At 40.5% G+C, this 18,620-nt stretch overlaps 1 protein-coding gene across 2 annotated transcripts in view; it reads right to left on the minus strand.

The window, feature by feature from the left end:
• Positions 1-18,620, minus strand: part of LOC137296089 (protein rolling stone-like) — a 355,451-nt gene that overhangs the window by 334,603 nt on the left and 2,228 nt on the right. Inside the window, exons 2-4 of one of the 2 annotated variants that reach the window (XM_067827757.1) lie at positions 18,123-18,333; positions 16,826-16,936; positions 14,584-16,629 (exon numbers count right to left, since the gene is read on the minus strand). The exons of the other annotated variant lie outside the window; for it this stretch is intronic. Coding sequence (XP_067683858.1) covers positions 16,223-16,629; positions 16,826-16,936; positions 18,123-18,333 — 729 coding nt within the window. The 3' untranslated portion in view covers positions 14,584-16,222. Of the gene's footprint in view, positions 1-14,583; positions 16,630-16,825; positions 16,937-18,122; positions 18,334-18,620 lie in introns of those variants that run through there. 2 annotated transcript variants of the gene reach the window in all.

An 18,620-nucleotide genomic window follows, 5' to 3' on the forward strand; every position in this document is an offset into this window, starting at 1 on the left:
CATGCCGTCAAATTAAAGAAGATCATGTGATCAGGCGCAACGGGTATTGTTGAGGAAATCAAATGTTGGATCTAATATTTGAGAAGAGAAGATGGGTTTTGAAGACAGAATTTATGAGCGATTTAATAGAGTCAACACTATTATTAAGTTCCGTGAGACTTGATAAACGCAGCGTTTACTCCTAATACAAGCTATCCTCAAACACTCTCGCGATTGAAGCTGTATTTAACACGTGTATGTATAAAAAGTGTACTTAAAATGCAGAGGATGTTGTTACTCAGTCAAAAAAGAAACTTCACATTCTTTCTTCAGGGCACAATAAAAGGACAAGATGTTGTAAGATCTTTACATTGTTATTATTTCATTGCTGAGATCAGTGTGATGTACTCGATGCACTGACTGTGCCACACTCAGTTCCATTAGGCTACACCGCCGTTCCAAAACATGGATATACAGAATGTCAAGTCACAAGAATAAAAAATCGAAACTGCTCAGGTCAATATTGTGTATGGCCGCCCCGGGCATTCACCACTGCCAAACACCGTCTCCTCATCGACTGCCTGATACTTGTGAACACGTGGTTGGGGATTCTGTGTCATTGCTCTTGCAAGGTAGCGCCAAGCTCTTGCAAATTTTGAGGTAGGTTCCTAAGACCACGAAGCTTTCTCCCAAGTGCATCCCACACGTGCTCTATTGGATTAAGGTCGGGGGACCTCAATGGCCAGTCCTTGACGTTGATTCCAACATTTTGATAGAAACTTCGTGTCAACATCGGGGTATGCGGCCGAGCATTATCATGCTGAAACTGCAGACCTGGTCCATGAGCCGCCATGAAAGGAACGAGTTCAGGGGTGAGCACCTGTTCTCGGTAAGCAGCAGCTGTGTGATTTCCACGCATGACCGGAAGTCGGGAACGGTTGTTCCCACAGAAAACACCCCACACCATGCAACTTTCGCTCCCGAATCCGTCGACTTCCTGTACATAATATTGGGCATACCGTTCACGACGTCGTCTCCAGACTCTGTGCCTGCCGTCTGCGAATCTGAGGGTAAACCTGGATTCATAGCTAAAGACGACTCGATTCCAGTCTCTCTGGGTCCATCGGAGGTAACGTTGGGCCCACAGCAGACTTTGACGTTGATGAAACTGCGTCAATATTGGCCCACGATATGAACGTCGAGAATGGAGATTGCTTACCCGCAACCAATTTCGAATGGTTTGTGAGGACAGTCGACCTCTAAACATCTCAGCCCTGGTCCGTGTAGCTGGCAGAAATCTTATTATTATCATTCATTATTTTTAAAAATTACATTTTGTGAAGTTTCTTTTTTGACTCAGTATATAAGACAAACATGGAATCCTGTTTTGATTGATTAACAGTGAATAACAGAAATTGTCTTACATAATGCAGGCCATGACAAAACTTTTTAAACTACCAACAAATTGGGAAATAAAAGTCAAATGTTTTGTACGTATTCTGATGGGTTATTTTTAACTATGCACTTCTTCTCATATCTGTCTCATCTGGGTATGCAATTAGTGATGTACGTTGTAACAACAGAACTGCACCTGCTTCCTTTCTGATAGTTAACGCTATGCGGTTGTCATTTCTCATGTTGTGTGTCTTGGTCTGTGTCGAGCCTTTGTAACCATTACTTGTGTTGATCCACTGATGGTGTTCTCGAGGAGATTCTCATCCAGTTCCATCACTCCCAAGCGAATGATAACAGGTAAGCGGTGTTTCATTACGCTTCAATGGCGGCGACTCTGTGAAGTTGTAGAAAGCACGCCGATTCCCGCGGTAGGTTGAATCTGTGGCCGACGTCGGTGATCAGGTTAGACGGAATCATTGGCTCTGTACTGCAGGTGACGTTGTTTTACGTTACAGATAGGATACATATACACCTGTGATTACCCGGTCAGACAACACCTGTAAAAATGTATGGAAAACCACGTCAACACTGTAATACTCGTCAAGAAATACCAAAGACATTTACTGGAAACACCAGCACCGTGGTTATCTGTGTCGGTATGTGATCATGATAACACAAAGTGCAGATCGAATATATTGGAAGCGGATCAAATGCAAGCATTTGGTAGGCTTATTTTATTGTTTCAATGTACCCAATGTTTTTGCTGATTAGTTACGTAAGGCAGCATGCATCGGCTGGCAATGACAGCGTCTGGTATGGAACAGAACATGAAGGAAACGTGTATCAAAGGGAAATGCAAACAGATTGTAGTGGACTGAAAGCTTTGAAGAATCACATACTGTTTCACTTAATATGAATTAAATATGCATCAAATGTCCTCCAAAACATAGTTAATCTTTTTCTGCGTAAATATGACAAATAGTGATGAACTTCTGTATGACGGCAGCCTGTAAACATGCGAGTCTCGACCAGATCATCCAATGATACGACACTGTAGTGTCAAGGTTCAGTTACCTCACGTGCGTACAAGTGCAGAGAGAGTGCATATTGATAAATTCAAGATGAGGTAGCTCGATTAATTTAATACCACAATTTAGCAGGTAGAAGACATATTTCTGCAATGAAAAGGCTCTTCTGATATCTTCTAGGATACACAAAACCAAATGTTTTCCCATAGACATCTATAGTAAACTTATATTTTTAAAAAAATATCCAGGCTATCACCACCCAATCCATGTAGATAGAGATACAGTCTGGCCTTTAAACTACAGTAAAACACAAATTCTGTTCAACTTGTCCACCTACTTTTCCCAGCACAGGAAGCGGAACACATCAGCCCTCCATTCCGCACCAAATGTCACCTACTTGAAAATATCGGTGCACACATAAGCATAAGTCATGGTGATAAAAATGACAGAACTGAATACTTAAAATTGTGGTCCATTTTAATTACTGGTTGGATGTGCTTTTGAAACACATAAAGATCTGACAATAGTTCATCCAATCACAGCTGTCACAGGCCTCTGTCCGTTTGAGTTGTTTCCATACGGTCCTAACTTGGGGAGCATGTGATTTTGATTTAGTGCAGTAGAACCTTTAGAAAATATGGTCTGCATCTGCACTAGACCAATCTGTGATTTATGTACTGTATATACATGGAACTTCTCGGAAAAAAAAATTGCACGAAAATTCAATACTTTCTCCTGTCCAACATATATATTATGGCAAAAGAATAAAGAGATTTGCTGCACTGACAGAGGTGTAAGAGTTACTATTTCACCAAAGCTTTTCGAAAATGCATTTCTGCTTTCATAAAGTTTTCAAATCATGCCTACACCTTGGGAGTTTGCTCCTATTTCACAAAAGAAGGGGGTCATGGCTTCATTCCATGCATGACTGGGGCTGCCTAGATCATATCAACCCAGAATATATTTTGACGGAAACAAATCATGGAATGCAGTCCAGCTATTGGAGAGATTTCACATTAAGCAGTTTAACATCTTGACATACGTACGGCTGGTTGATGAAGTTTGTCAGAAAGTATTAAGTGAGGAGACGCATTATGCCTAGCAGTCTGAAACACTGATCAGTGTACCCTGTCGCCTGTTCGTCAATCAAGGCAAATGACCCATTAAACAGATGAAATCCCTTTTGGACCACGGCATGATAGGAACTTATGCTTGAATCTATTGATTCATCAAGCTAAGACTTTAAAATACTTCCAGGAAATCAAAAGTATTTACTGTGTATTGTTTTGAGGTTGTTAGACTTGACAGTTTCATGTAAGCCAGTTTCGAAACTATCCTCATAATTTTGGAAATGTATTGGTTACCATGCCCTAAAGTGAATATTTCTAATCACAGTTAACAGTATTTGATGGGAGGGAGTTGTCAGTCAGACTTTGTGGTGTTTTAACTGGACGGGACACTTAAATATGCCACATGTACCTAAAGGTATAATTACTGCAAAAGAAAAGGACGTGTGCTAGATTAGACGCGGTCAACAAGAGACTTCAGACCGACTTGTCAAAATACCACATTAGATGTGGAGGCGTCTGTTTCAGCTATATGTGTGCATATACACCTCCCCATTCACCAATAGGTATTCTGCAAGCTGAAAATAATGTTGAGATTATAATAAATGTCAAATCAAAAAATCCAAAACGGCAACGACAGTTGTAGACAAAACAAAATGTAATTTTCAATGTCACATGTGTGAAAAAAGGGGTATTTTTTAAAAAAGGAAAGAAAATTAAGTTGATTCACATGCAAAATGGGTCAGACAGAAACAAATTCACCACATGCTAAAATGTCTACATTTAAAACAAGGGTTTGTGACATGTTGTGCTGTCAATTTTATGATTTTCTTGTCATTCTATTTGCATTTGACCCTCAGGAGATTAACTCAGACACTCACATTGTTATAACAGTGTTGATTTTGGTATACTTTGTTGTCAAATTCATCAGCTCCAACAACTTTAGAAGCGGGTAACCATTAATTAAGGGTAGAACTCACCATAAGGGTATATTACCACTGTTGGGCCACAACACGAAGCAACGTTCATATTCAGGACACTAAAACAATCTATTCCAATCAAAACAGCCCCATCTTTACTCCCATTACCTTTACATTTGCCTCTGCATTAATGGATTTGCTTCCATTTTGAAATAAAGACTGGGAAACATATAAAGTATGAATTACTGAAATGTGCTCCAGCATGACTTTCACTAGAGACATGGTGTACATAGTGTGCTTGCAGCAGTGTAGTGGTTTCGACATGGGCACTCAAGTCTGACTGCGTGTGATCGGATTGGAATATAAAGGTCAAAACGGAAGAGCACAAGATGTTGACATGCAGCCATGTATTATTTTGTTTTTCAGTGTGTTTCTATGAAAAGATGTGCTGTAAAAATATGAAAGGTTGTTACTATGACAAAACAATGCACATGGAAACGATATGCAGATAACAAATCTGCACACCTCACCATACTGTGTATATTTTGTACATAGTTACTAATAATGCAAAGGGACAACGTCTGAGAACACCAGTCTCCATTGTCTGCCAAAACGGATTCCGCGGTGACAATTGTACGAAGTCTGCTCTCGGATGTGAATGTAACTTTCATTCCCACCCAGTCATTCTAATTCTTCCTGACACTTCATGCGACACAGACATTGATCTGTAGAGACTGGGGTACATTGTGCACCGTCTGCACATACTGATTGTGCGTTCTTGTAATGTTTCTCGGTAAAGGAATACGAATTCAGAGAGCTCAAGAGCGATTCAAGAGTCAAACATAATTTACTCCTTCCAAGGGATACTCGTCTGAAGGCTGACAATTCACAGTGCAGCGCATGTATTAAACGTTAAAAGAGTCTTGACTTGCCAGGATCCTTCTGGTGCCGGAGAATCTCGACCAAGTGAACTGTTGAATATCCACTCGTTTTCCTCCAAATTAACATACACGACATGTCATGACACATGTATACATAACTCGCAGGCTACATTCAATTCCTCGTGTTGATGCAGTTGTAAACCATATTTCTGGTGTCTAGCTGTGTCTAGCCGTGTCACTTCACTTTGTGAAGTCATTTACTTCACATGAGAATTATTTCATAGAATTAGACGGAAAATGCAAATGAGCCATATATTTAAATATCGTATAGTAGCCATCAAAAGTTTAGACTCACTATTGTAAATATAGCCACTTACTTCAGGCAACTGTTGTAAACTAAATTTTGCAAAGTGTTCAAGGCACTGTTTACAAATAAACTCATATATTGCAAAACAAATTCGTAACGTTGAAAAGGTTATTGTCATGAGTTGAATTAATCGTGAATTTACACGCAAACGAGGCTGTTAACATGCACGACATTTGCACATGCTTTACGGAAAATTGATGCACGATCCTCGTGCTGTTAATCTGCATAAGGCCTAGAGTTGGTTCCCGCTAGTGAGTGGAGAAATTCATCTTCATTTATGCATTAATGAAAGATGGAACTGTGGAACACCTGTGCTCCAATGTTCACACACGCACGTGTATACACACGAGCACATACATGTACACATACACACACGCACATGTATACACACGAGCACATACATGTACACATACCCACTTACATACCCACACGCATATGTACACACACGAGCACATGCATGTACTCATACATATTTACATTCACACACGCATATGTACACACACGAGTACATACACGTACACATACCATTTTAAAGTTTCAGGCTATGAGATTAGCTTCCGATGACGAAGAATAACAGTAATTGCCGAGACCAAGAACAATATACTGAAATACAGTTACGCGGTAGATTGTTACGGACAAGTTGATGCCCAACTACCACACACATGTCCTAAATAACTGTAATAACCCTGGCGATATGAGTGAGTGTAAACGCGTGTGCCTAATAACATAACGAATGCCAGGCTCCTCAGTGTTGTTTCTAAGTGATTTCTGTTAGAGGCGCTCGCCGTGGTTGATGTAGCATCTCCAAATCGTACACAGAACATACAGAGCTCCGTTGGTGCTTCTTATCATTGCTCTAATGTATGGCATACATTCAAAGGCAACATTGTACTTGCTGACGACCAGCCAGATGACAGAATAATACTTAATACAGTAGAATCTGTCCTAACCGGCACTCATTGGGACTGAAGAAATAATCCGGTTTAAACAATGTGCTGGATTGTTGAGCTGATGATAAATGTACAAGCCACGGGGGGCCTGAGATTTTATGCCAGTGTTGACATCTTGCCGGATTGGACAGATGCCGGTTTTGCCAGCTTCCGCTGTATCTTCAACTGGTATGGCAGTTTAAAGGTCACCTAGTTGCTGTCTGTTAGAACACTCAAGAAGACAAAACCACCTGTTAAGTGGTTAATAGTTCTACATGGGCTGGAGTGTCTGTCAAGCACTGCAAGTCAGTTCTGATTACCAGATGATACCAGGCTAATGAGTACACAACGTTCTGGTCTGATTTGCTAGAAACCCTGGAGGATTAGAATTAGTCTTCAGTAAGCTATGCTCGTCGTGAGAGGACGCTAATGTGAACAGGTTGTCAGACTCGCTGACTGACACATTGCATCCCATTTGTGTAGATCGATGCTCATGATGTTTGTCACTAGATTGTCTCCTCCAGGCTCCATTATTTACAGACCGCTGTCGTATAGTTGGAATATTGCTAAGAGCAGCGTGAAACGACCAGCCAATCAACCAACTTACTACCACCCCAAATTCAGGAAAAGTATTTTGGTGGGAAATTACTATATATGATGTGAATGCCAGAATGCATTGGTCTTAAACAATACTTGTTTTCAAATTCTTAAAGTCGTACCATTAGGGTTGTATTCGGACATTCTATCTCGCTTCTGTTAAGGAATTACGTTGTTCCAGTTAGCGAAGCACTTTACCAATCGATCATGAATATTGCCATGGTTATCAGAGGGTTCTTGAGAAACGAAAAAATATATCAAGCATGAAAGATATGTTTCAAGTAATGCGTTATTTGTCAAATCCTTGAACCGTATACGAAGTATATTAATCGAAATGAATATTAATGTGATTTGTCACATTTGTCTCGCAGTGCTTGTCATAGAAGTTCGCAGTGCTTGTCATAGAAGTGTTTGGCTTCTCGTTACACTTTAACAGCAAACTAATGTTACTTACATATGGTACATAGCATGTGGTGTGTCACTCGGTACACACATACAAGGTGCCTCTCATGGGTTTCTGTCTATCTACTGGACTATCACTGACACATCACTGTGCATGGAAGATCCGTATACGTCAGCGCCTTCTTATCTCCTGTCTCAACACCTCGTTAACAGCTTTCTGGGGAATGGACACCACTGATAATACAATTTTCTTCGTCTGATAATTAATGATTTCAAATCAAAGCGAAATCGCCCATCTGCACTGAAACGATGCTGTGAGCCTGCTATGTCAGTAATGTGATTTGATTAGTATTCTTTACTATAAAAACGATACATTCCTTAAGTTCAAGTGGTATATGAGGAACGGAGGGTGTCAGTACATAATAACGAAAACATCCTTCACCAATTACGGAATTATTAAAAAAGACGTGTAACTGAAATTGTCCAGCTAATCGATGCCATCAAACTATATGTACCTTGTAACAAGCATGTTGCTTATGTCATACAAGACACACTGCACACATCATGCACATCAGTTGAAGACAACAAGCCGGATACAGGCTGTTTATTATGACTGGACTATCGCTGCTAAAAATAGAAACACTTTATCAAGGAACACACACCATCAATCGCAGTCTGAACCATATTCCATATAGTGTATCAATATTTCTTATGGGAATGGGCAACTGACACCTGGTGTTCCTGGAAAACTTGAGAAGTACATCCAGTCGAGCAACTGCCTCACCTTCCTCATGCGAAGTTGATCTGCTGTATGTCACAGCATACCCTGCACAATGCTTCTCGTTATTTGGTTGTATTCACATTTAGCTTGATGACGATGTAAGAATCTACATCGAAACGTCGCTAAACGGTATAAACAAGACGTTGTAATCCATAAACCTCTATGTTTCATTTTTAACTCATCAACTTCTAGAATGCCCATCAAACAACTAGCATATAATGGGACAATACCAGTGTGAGGTTTGACACTACATTGCCTCAGTACGCTCGGCATGAACCAGCAAGGCAGGCCATCCCTAGTAAAACCATCGACACCAAACATAATTAAATTCCTCTCCTAGAAAGTCAAAAATGATGGTATACGCTTTGTGAAGCTGCACGATAGAATGAATGATTTCGAATTTATCTTGAATCATATTCTCTTTAAATGTCTCTTAACACATCACCATCAGTCCAAGGTTAAGGCGCCTCCTTTACCTATTTGCTTGGGAACTCAACACCATGAAGACATTCTCAATTCATAGAAGGACACGTTTTATGTACAATATCTCCTTGATTTATTGAGTATTGGATTGTCATGCCACACGTGCACTAGGGCGTAACCAATGTCGCGTTGAGCTATATTTCGACACCAGGGGGTATGTTAAGTTATGTTCATGTTTTGGGTTTTTCACCGCAATCCTTCTGTCAGCGTCCATGATCTGGAACGTATGTGGGCTTTCCCCCAACAGCATGCTGACATCTTGATCATGTAAATAACTTTCAAAGCACCACTATACTCAGCTCACTATACTCAGTATTTACAAATTACAGTCTTCGTGAAATATCAATTCTTGAATTCAGTAGAAATCAAACATGTGCTGAACTATCTCAGTATATTGATTATACAATTACTTCATTGTTGCTACCTGCTGACAAAACTAATATAGCAAGGTAAAGCACTGTCTGGTCTCACTTTAACTTAATGTTTCTGTTCGAAAAAAAATAATGATAATTAAATCGTGAACGACCTGTCTCACCAGTACAGTATTCACGTGTGTCTTTGCAATTATTATTAACTTACAGATGACTGTTTCATACTGTGTGTTTGACTTTTAAAAAGTAATCAGTTTGCCATGATGTCAAGATATGCATCAAACGTAATTTCTTCATGCTGCCTCTGTGTATCATGTTTTTCATTTCATGGTATTTTTTTTCAGCTTAGTACAGCTAAAATGTTCAAATAAACAGTGGTTGTCCTAACGCATCAGACAGTATGTCTCCATTTCCATAAATGACCTACTGTGATAATAAGCCATTGGTATAAAAACGCCAATTCAAATTCTAAAATATATTCTCTGTTGTAATAAAAGATTCAAGATATAACAGACCTGTATTGTTGGGAGTTTCATTCTTGACACCTACAATGACATAATTGAGTTTGTTTCATTCGCCTAGACCTCAATGTCCATATTGCCAAAATCTGCATTTTGATATTGTCAACGCATGAGTACTGTTAGAGACTTTCTACTGCCATTCTAGTTAATACTGCCTTCGTTATTCCGTTGAAGTGATCTGCTCTGACCAACTGTGTGTCACGTTTATCTGTTGTGCGTGATTTCTTTGATTTTCTGCCAATATATAGTTTCAGCTTGCAAATCGACACGTACCATCGATATCTTCGAATCTGAACAATAGCGCTTTTGATCAGTTCACTTAGGAAGACCCGGCATTAACACATTGTGCCAAATTCCAAATATCTACAATGTTTAATCACGGACTTCATCTAACTGCTATAACCAAACAAAATATTCATGAATTACATGGGCATGTTTGACGGCTGCTCAACACAGAAGTGGAGGTACCTCGCAAGTTGATACTGACTATACTTTAAACTTTGGGGCAAAAATCATGATGGTATTTTGCTTACCAGATGCCGGGATGAAATCTTCAAAGGAACATAATATTGCATACAAACATTATGCAAAGGACGAACCATATGCACAATGTGGTCTTGTTTAAACAACCTGGTCCCTTAGCGTATCCGTTGCACTAGAAAACGCCGGAGGTTCTTATGAAGGAAGTGTGGCTGGTGTTAATAGGTGTTTACGTTTTGAGATGTAAGATGTCGATGTAGTATTCCTCAAAGAACGAGTCACCCAGTGTATCGACAGGCCACGACACTGCAAGTTAAACAGCACCAGCGTCATTACACAGCGGATTGCCACACACTGAGTAGGTCGTCATTTCTGTGTTACTTCATCAGAGATTGGCTTGATTAGTGCACTATGACCTAGAGATAGACGATGATTGTCCATAAACTAACACATTACGGATCCTTTAGGTGTGAACGGGATAAGCATGTAACATAAATTCGGGATCCCTTGGGTGTGATTTTAATCATGTTGTGTTATTTACTGGTATGAAAGTAGACGATTACACATGGAGTACGACCAGCTACATGTCCAAGACATGTATCAAAACTGTGTAGACACATAACGATTTAAACCTTACCCTAACCGTAACCCTAACCGTAACCCTAACCCTAACCCTTGCTATGAAATGTTTGCAACACAACAACGTTGACTTACTGCCTTGGCCTGCAAATTCACCGGATCTCTCATCGATAGAGCATGTTTGGGAAGAGATGGATCGACGTCTACGCCGTCTTCCTCATCCGCCACATAAAACGTCCTTGACTTTGCAGCAGAACTTCAGAGAATCTATCATAAGACTTCCTTGCACGTTTGATATGCTCTATGCATCGTCGATGCACTGGTGTTCTCAATGCCGAAGGTGGACATGCCCGTTATTGAACTTGTGACATGGTCGTTTGACCCCTCTCGCGCTTGTGGACTCGTGACGTCATTGTGATTGACTTTTCAATTAAAATTCTCCCGACTTGTTATGGTCTCATGATCCCTCCATTAAGGTTTATGTGTACCTTTGACACTGTTATCGTACTTATCAAGTGGGATCACATTTTGACATTACACAGTTTCTTTGTGTGGCTAGTATAGATGTACTTACATGTCCTTGATATATTTAATACCTGCGCAACACATGACATAAACCACATTATTGTTTAATGCTTTTTAAGCAAATGTCTGCATAATGTGTCTTTCTAGTTACATAGATCTGTGTCAATGTATTTTCGGTGTGGTTGAAATATATATTTATAGAACGAGTAGAAGGGTTGATATTAACACAGGGATGGTGACAACTGCTTTCAGTAATGATGCATTTGTCACTAGATTGTTCTATGGTCACAGTACTTGCCGTAAATGTTTCATATCGTTGTGGCCTTGGTCTCTTAGTATAGATTCGTTATAGCAAGAACAGTTACTTAAATTCTGTAGTTACTTAAACTTTTAATTGTTGTTAAGAACAGTATATTCCATCTTTAGCAATGTGCTACAACATTGGCGAGAAGAGGTACAAGTAAGTTGCATTGCATAGGCAAAACGGTGGTAACAAGTGAGTACAGTGAATAAAGTGTGTTTCCACTTCAGTTATGTTTTAAAGTCTTCTCTAAGTCGAAGAATGTTCGACATATCCTCATTAGTTGTAGTACGTCATTGGGCGCTGTATGTAAAGTCCGTCTCTGTGTTTAGAGAAATTATTATAACACGTGTTGCTGTCCTAGATGTAGCTTGCAGCACACTAACGGGAGGAAACTTAAGCTAACTGTACTATCTTCTAGCTGTAAAGAAAATAATTTTACCGAATTCTATAAAGAGATTATTGCCATAATAATACGATAAAGGCAGAGAAGCACTTATCGACTACTTCATAACGCAGTTGGGGGTGATAAAGAGTGTTTACACTTTGATAACATTTTCTTTTACAAACATGCTTACACAAACACACGACACGGGAGGTAATATTCGCCCTGTGTAGTGAGGCATCTGTTGCCGCCCGACCCTCACTGACCTCAACTTGCCGTTCATAGAAACACCCTGAGTCTGATGAATAATATGGGTGTTGTAGTAACTGTTATACTTATATTGTGTGGCTTTAAATGCATTGTACCTTTCCTTATGTTTGTCTCTGTATGTGTGTCAGATCTCCTCATGTTATTTATCTCCATATGTGTTGCAGATGGCCCCATGTTATTTATCTCCATAATTGTTGCAGATCTCCTTATGTTAATTGCCTGTATATGTGCTGTAGCCCTCCTTATGTGTTGTAGTTCTCCTCATGTTGAGTGTGTGTGCGTTTCTCTCTCTCTCTCTCTCTCTGTATCTCTGTATCTCTCTCTCTCTCTCTCTCTCTCTCTGTGTGTGTGTGTGTGTGCAGCTCTACGTATGTTGTGTGTGGCTACATGTGTATATGTGTAGTTTATATTGCACAGGTGTTCTTTGACCGATTCCTTCTGTGTATTCAGGCCACACGCTAAAAACGTAGAATGAACTATTGTTCATAGTTATTTAGATTAACGCTCTTACAGTACTGGAATATAAATACTGCATTCAACCTACGTTTCAAAGCACAAGTATATGTGGAAGGTTGTTGGTCTTCGATCAGCTAGGAGACAAGTACGCGGTATCACTGGGGGTAGCGAGAAGTCATTAAAAGACTAATTGTAGGCCAACATCTAAGCACATTCTACAATTCAAATGAAAATAAATACATTTTTGTCCAAAAAAGCAAACTATAGACCCATTATTCAATGTAGCAGTGCTGATTGCCCAGCAAATGCTGAGGTGTAGCGTTTCGCTCGTCTGGAGAAGATCGAGCGTTTCTTTACACGTGTAACCTCTGACACAGAGCGGATCTCATTCATCAATCTTCGCGTAATTACACAAAAAATAACAGGCATTGTGACTGATGATCGGTTGTTTTTTCGCCTCTTTAAGGACTACCGCACCTTTCCCCTTTCTTTGGCACCAGCTATTTTCTTCTTGAAACTAGCACAGTTTAGAGATTCGACCCTGCCTGGAGACAAGCGGGATATGTATTCGTGGTAAATATCACACAACATATGCGTGTAGATTATGAACTTATCCCTCCCGAGAAGTTGCCTCGTGTATTCTTATCGCTGCATGTTAAAAGAACAGGGACATATCGTTGACAATGTTAAACATGCTGCGGTTTCGCCTCGTAATAACGCTGTTGTCGTTGTTATCGTTGTATTTGTTGATGTTACCTTCAGTAGTGTTTATTCAACAAATGCCGAAAAAACGATATTTATGATGAAACGCCCATATGTGTTCATATATGTGTTCATATGTTTTATATATTGAACACATAGGGGCGTTTCATCATAAATATCGTTTCTTCGGCAGGTGTATCAAATGTGCATGAGGTGTTTATCATTCAGAACTTCTGAATAACGAAACACTAACCAGAACTGGGTTCATTATGTAAAACAATGACAGTCTACGGTATTTGCAGAGGGTTCGTGTTTTGTTATTCGTCTTTCGGAAAAAGAATAAAATGCTAGCAGCGGGTTCGTAATATAAACGCTGTACATGGAATCTCTCTAACAGTTCTGTCATGCACACATGAACTCATGAAATATAAGACTGCGGGTGTATCAAACCTGCATGGGTGTTTATTTATACAGAGCCTCTGAATAATGAAATCTTAAACCGCACTGTTTTTGTATTCAATGTATGCCCATCAGTTTTATGAAATGAAAGACAATGACAGTCTGCTGTCATTGGAGGGGGTTCGTGTTTTGTTAATTGATCTTTCGAATAACGTCTTAGCATCAGGTTCGTTATTCAAATGCTCTACATGGAATCTGCGGTTTAGTTTTTCATTATTCAGAGGTTCTGTATAATCCAACACCCACGCACATTTGGTACACACGCAGTCATTTATTTCATGAGTTTATGCGTATATGACAGAACTGCTATAGAGATTCCACGTAGAGCGTTTGAATAACGAACCCGCTGCTAGCATGTTATTCGTTTTCGAAAGACGAATAACGAAACACGAACCAGCTGCTAACTTCAGGCTGCTCAGTAACTATACATTCCGAAGACCATACTCTCGTATCCGCCTACTCGGGATGAACAAGACGTGTGTATCACGCATATTTGTGTAAAGTAATGTTCAGATCTTTACAGATGCACGGATATTTACCCAACAGGTAAAGCCGTTTGAGAAACGCTGTGCTGTTACCTTTTTGTTATCGCCACACCAGTGTATGATGCTATATCACTTCGTTCATAGACACAAAAAGAAATTTTGTAAAACTACAACCAAGGTCCCACGTTTCCGATAAAAAGACATAGTACTTCCCGGAAAATGGTATTTCATTTCTAGTTTTAATAAGTTAAGTGACTGATTTTGTTACATTCGAAATAATGCTGATTTAGTCACGACCATTAATGTATACTAGCCACATAAAGAAACTGTGCATTATCAAAATATTATATTAGTTCATAAATACGATAACAATGTCAAATAACAATAACAATAACAAGTCGAGAAAATTTCTACTGAAAAGTCAATCACAAGCGCGAGAGGGGTCAAACGACCATGTCAGGAGCTCAACAACGGGTGTGTCCACCTTCGGCATTGATGCACTGCATCGACCATGCATAGAGTATATGCAAGGAAGACTTCTGGGATGTCACACCAGTTCTGCTGCAAAGTCATGGACGTTATGTGGCGGATGAGGAAGACGGCGTAGACGTTGATCCATCTCTTCCCAAACATGCTCTATCGATGAGAGATCCAAGGCAGTAAGTCAACGTTGTGGTGTTGCAAGAATTCTATAGTAACGCTATGAGGACGGACATTGTCCTGTTGGAATGTTAACCGAAGGCCAAAACGTTGCAGAAAAGGAATTTCCACAGGTCGAGGAATCTGACCCATGTAGCTGTAATCCACCCCAAATCATCACGGAACTATCACTGCCACCAAATCGATTCCTCTAAAAGACACAGACCTGTGCATAACGTTCTCCCACGCGTCTATAGGCACTTTGACGTCCATCACTATGGGACATGTTAAACCAGGACTTATCTGTAAAAACAATATTTCTCCACCAAAACAAGGACCTGTGGACATGATTTCGGCACTACGTTCGGTGAGCTTGTCGATGACGTTGTGTCAGGATAGGTCGTATGGCGGGACGTCTGATCCCGTGATGACGTAAACGTTGTCGAACTACGTTAGGGTGAATACGGCGAAGTCCTGGGATGGTACGGACAGTCATCACTGTCTGGAACCTGTGGCGAAGATGGGTCATCCTTATCCATCTGTCCTGTCTTGGCTTTGCTACACGTGGACGTCCAGAACGTGGCCAATCGATGACGTCATTTGTATTCTGGTGGCGTCTCACCAGTGCAGAAATGGCGTTCCCGTGCCAGTGGGGATGTGCAGCCACGTGAGACACTCCCCCAAGAACCATCCCAATAGCCTCATGACGTTGTGCAGCCGTTAGTCTTGGCATGCTATGCCGTTTCCATAGGCGTTTAATTTTTCGAACGATCGCAAGGGCAGGGATTGAGCAATCCATATGTTCGCTCTGATTCTCATTCCCGGAATGCACGTGCAACAACATACTATCGTATCAAGGACGAAAGCACTGACTTCACGGAACGTGGCACGTGCATGCATGTTGGATACATGTTTGAATCCTTATGTGTCTACACAGGTTTGATAAATTTAAATTTGAATCTTTTGTATTGCCAGTTTGTTTATGTGCGTAGTATATATTGCTTTACAAATAACAAACCCTCATCTTTGGTTGCATATAACCATCATCAATGTGTACAATGCTAGTAGGATTTTAGCTTAGCTCAAACGAGACAACATAACAATTATATGTGATTTTTAGTCTGTTAAAATGCAATATGTGGCCTTTCACAATCATCACAAATTCCAAACGATAAATTAATGTACTGTTCCTGAGTGTTTCCTTCTGCAAATATCTTTGTTCAAACACGTGCACATTCACTGTCACTTCTTTCAATCGATGAATCAAGGATCCTTGTATCCTCGTTGTTTTTCCGACATTTTGAATGGATGTATATTCTGAGTGTGTGAGTAAAATAAACAACTAAGTACAAACAAGGTAGAGCCACAAACGTGCTCAGAAACACAAGAGGTAGAGTCCGCTTGAGTTTGGACCAATCAAGAATCTTGTAGATATACGGTTCTCCCTTTCCATTGGTCCCACCAAGCATGTGATAAACGACACTGAAAACTGTGTAGATGACGCCATAGATTACTGGGTAGATCACGTGATACACACGAAGTGGCATGTCCATGATGAGGAGGTTGGACAAGACGTAGATGGAGTTCATACCGTGGAGGATGAATCTCAGCAGGGTCAACCGTTGATCTGTAAGATTGTTGAAATATGCGTTAAGATATATTACACAAGAAGTCGTGCCCTATTACCATCTGTCTTGTAAGTAGAATACAAGCTAGCGTTCTTGGGTGGCTGATAATAGGAAATACAAACAATCAGTGGATACCGCATGTGATAGTAATTCACGAGAATGGACAAAAACAACTACAAATAACAATGTACACACCCTTGAAAAGGAAGATCCAGTAGAAGGCGCTGATGTGCAAACTCCCTTCAGTGACGACACTGTTGAGGAGCCAGGATAGCTTCAGGTACCAGGGTAGGTGTGAGGTGAAACCTGAAAATGGAAATGTGTTACAGTCGTTATTTCTTATTTTTCCAATGTTTTAAAGTAAATTTGAACCCCAGGGATGGCCGAAGAGGGCCGTCCGTTCAGTTTAGGAGAGGATCACGTCTTTTTCATGCATGTTGCATTATCAGGACTTCAGTCGATCATGAGTGAGTTAAAAAGTGTCACATCGACAATATTGCAGCCATATCGTGACGGAAACAAGTCTCAAACTGATCATAAATACATGTAATTTATATAAAATAAGTGTCATAAATACATGTAATTTATATAAAATAACTGTCAACGACGGGTAGTGAAAACAGCTAGAAAATCACAGTATCAAGAATTAAAACTAGCAAAATTTGGATTTCAAATCAGGACAAGACAGTGTGAAAATGGGCTATGGATCGCCAACAACTGAAGTTAGATCACTATAGTGGGGACATTCAGTACCTTTGCTACCTGCATGGACCTTAGTTGTGTTAATTTGTAACATCATTTCAGATGTTAGCGATAGTGGACAAATCAAGCCTTAAATTAAAATAGTATATATCCTGCGATTAATAATGTGGAAGAATGAATTTTCCATGATTGTTTTGGCACTTCTCCTCTCAGGAGGACTAGCCGATCAAGTCTGTCCGTGATTATGTTAACCTGTTGAATTGTTGCTGTTGTTCTATGGGGATAGGTGGCACTTATAGCGAGGAACGTTTCCTCTAGCTAGAATGCAACAGTGCGTTCCTCTTTCGTTCTGATCGTCGTTGTGATTACTTCATTTGTCAGGAGTACATGCAGCCCAGTCGACAGAGGTCTACAGAAATTCGCCCTTTGGATACCGCAGTTGGGTCGAATCCCGAGTCACCTGATTATGGTCACCTGATTGTCGGATTCAAACCGGGGCTTCTGGATTTCTTCCATCTACAATCCAGCTTACTTTCTATGATTAGTCTGACATGACGTGATTTCGCCGCAAATTGCTCAAAGCGGCCTATCATGCACACGTTCAGACATTACCCTTCATTTCATATATAGCTCAGGTCAACGACCTGTATTACTGGGTTCAAGCTGCGTCAAGTAGCCTCCTCACTCAGAGACTCTGTGTGATTGTAATGTTTGCAGGTCCATTCGGATTGTCAAGTGTAAAAGATACCATACAAACAGCAAGACCAGATTAATACTGTTAACCATTTACCCTTTATAATGTCCTGTCTGTTGATCCTGACGAACACGACGATGACTGCGTCCAGGACAGCACTGATGGTCAGCAGGAGGTAGGTCCAGTTGGTGAGGTAGATGAACCACACAGCGCCACCTAGTGGTGACACCATGCTACTGACCAGCCAGGATGTATGAAACAGAGCCCAGAATATCCTCCAGGACAGGTACAAACGGGGGTGGCCCCACTGAAACAGACGTTATACAATCATATCAACAGACTGAGTGCATTCACGGCTCGACTTCCATACACAAGGTTTTCCGCAGGTAGAGGAAGGCCTCACGACAGACGGAACAGCCATTCACGGCTCGACTTCCATACACAAGGTTTTCCGCAGGTAGAGGAAAGCCTCACGACAGACGGAACAGTCATTCACGGCTCGACTTCCATACACAAAGTTTTCCGCAGGTAGAGGAAGGCCTCACGACAGACGGAACAGTCATTCACGGCTCGACTTCCATACACAAGGTTTTC

The sequence above is a fragment of the Haliotis asinina genome, chromosome 9 (assembly GCF_037392515.1).
Source record: "Haliotis asinina isolate JCU_RB_2024 chromosome 9, JCU_Hal_asi_v2, whole genome shotgun sequence".
Lineage (NCBI taxonomy): Eukaryota > Metazoa > Mollusca > Gastropoda > Lepetellida > Haliotidae > Haliotis > Haliotis asinina.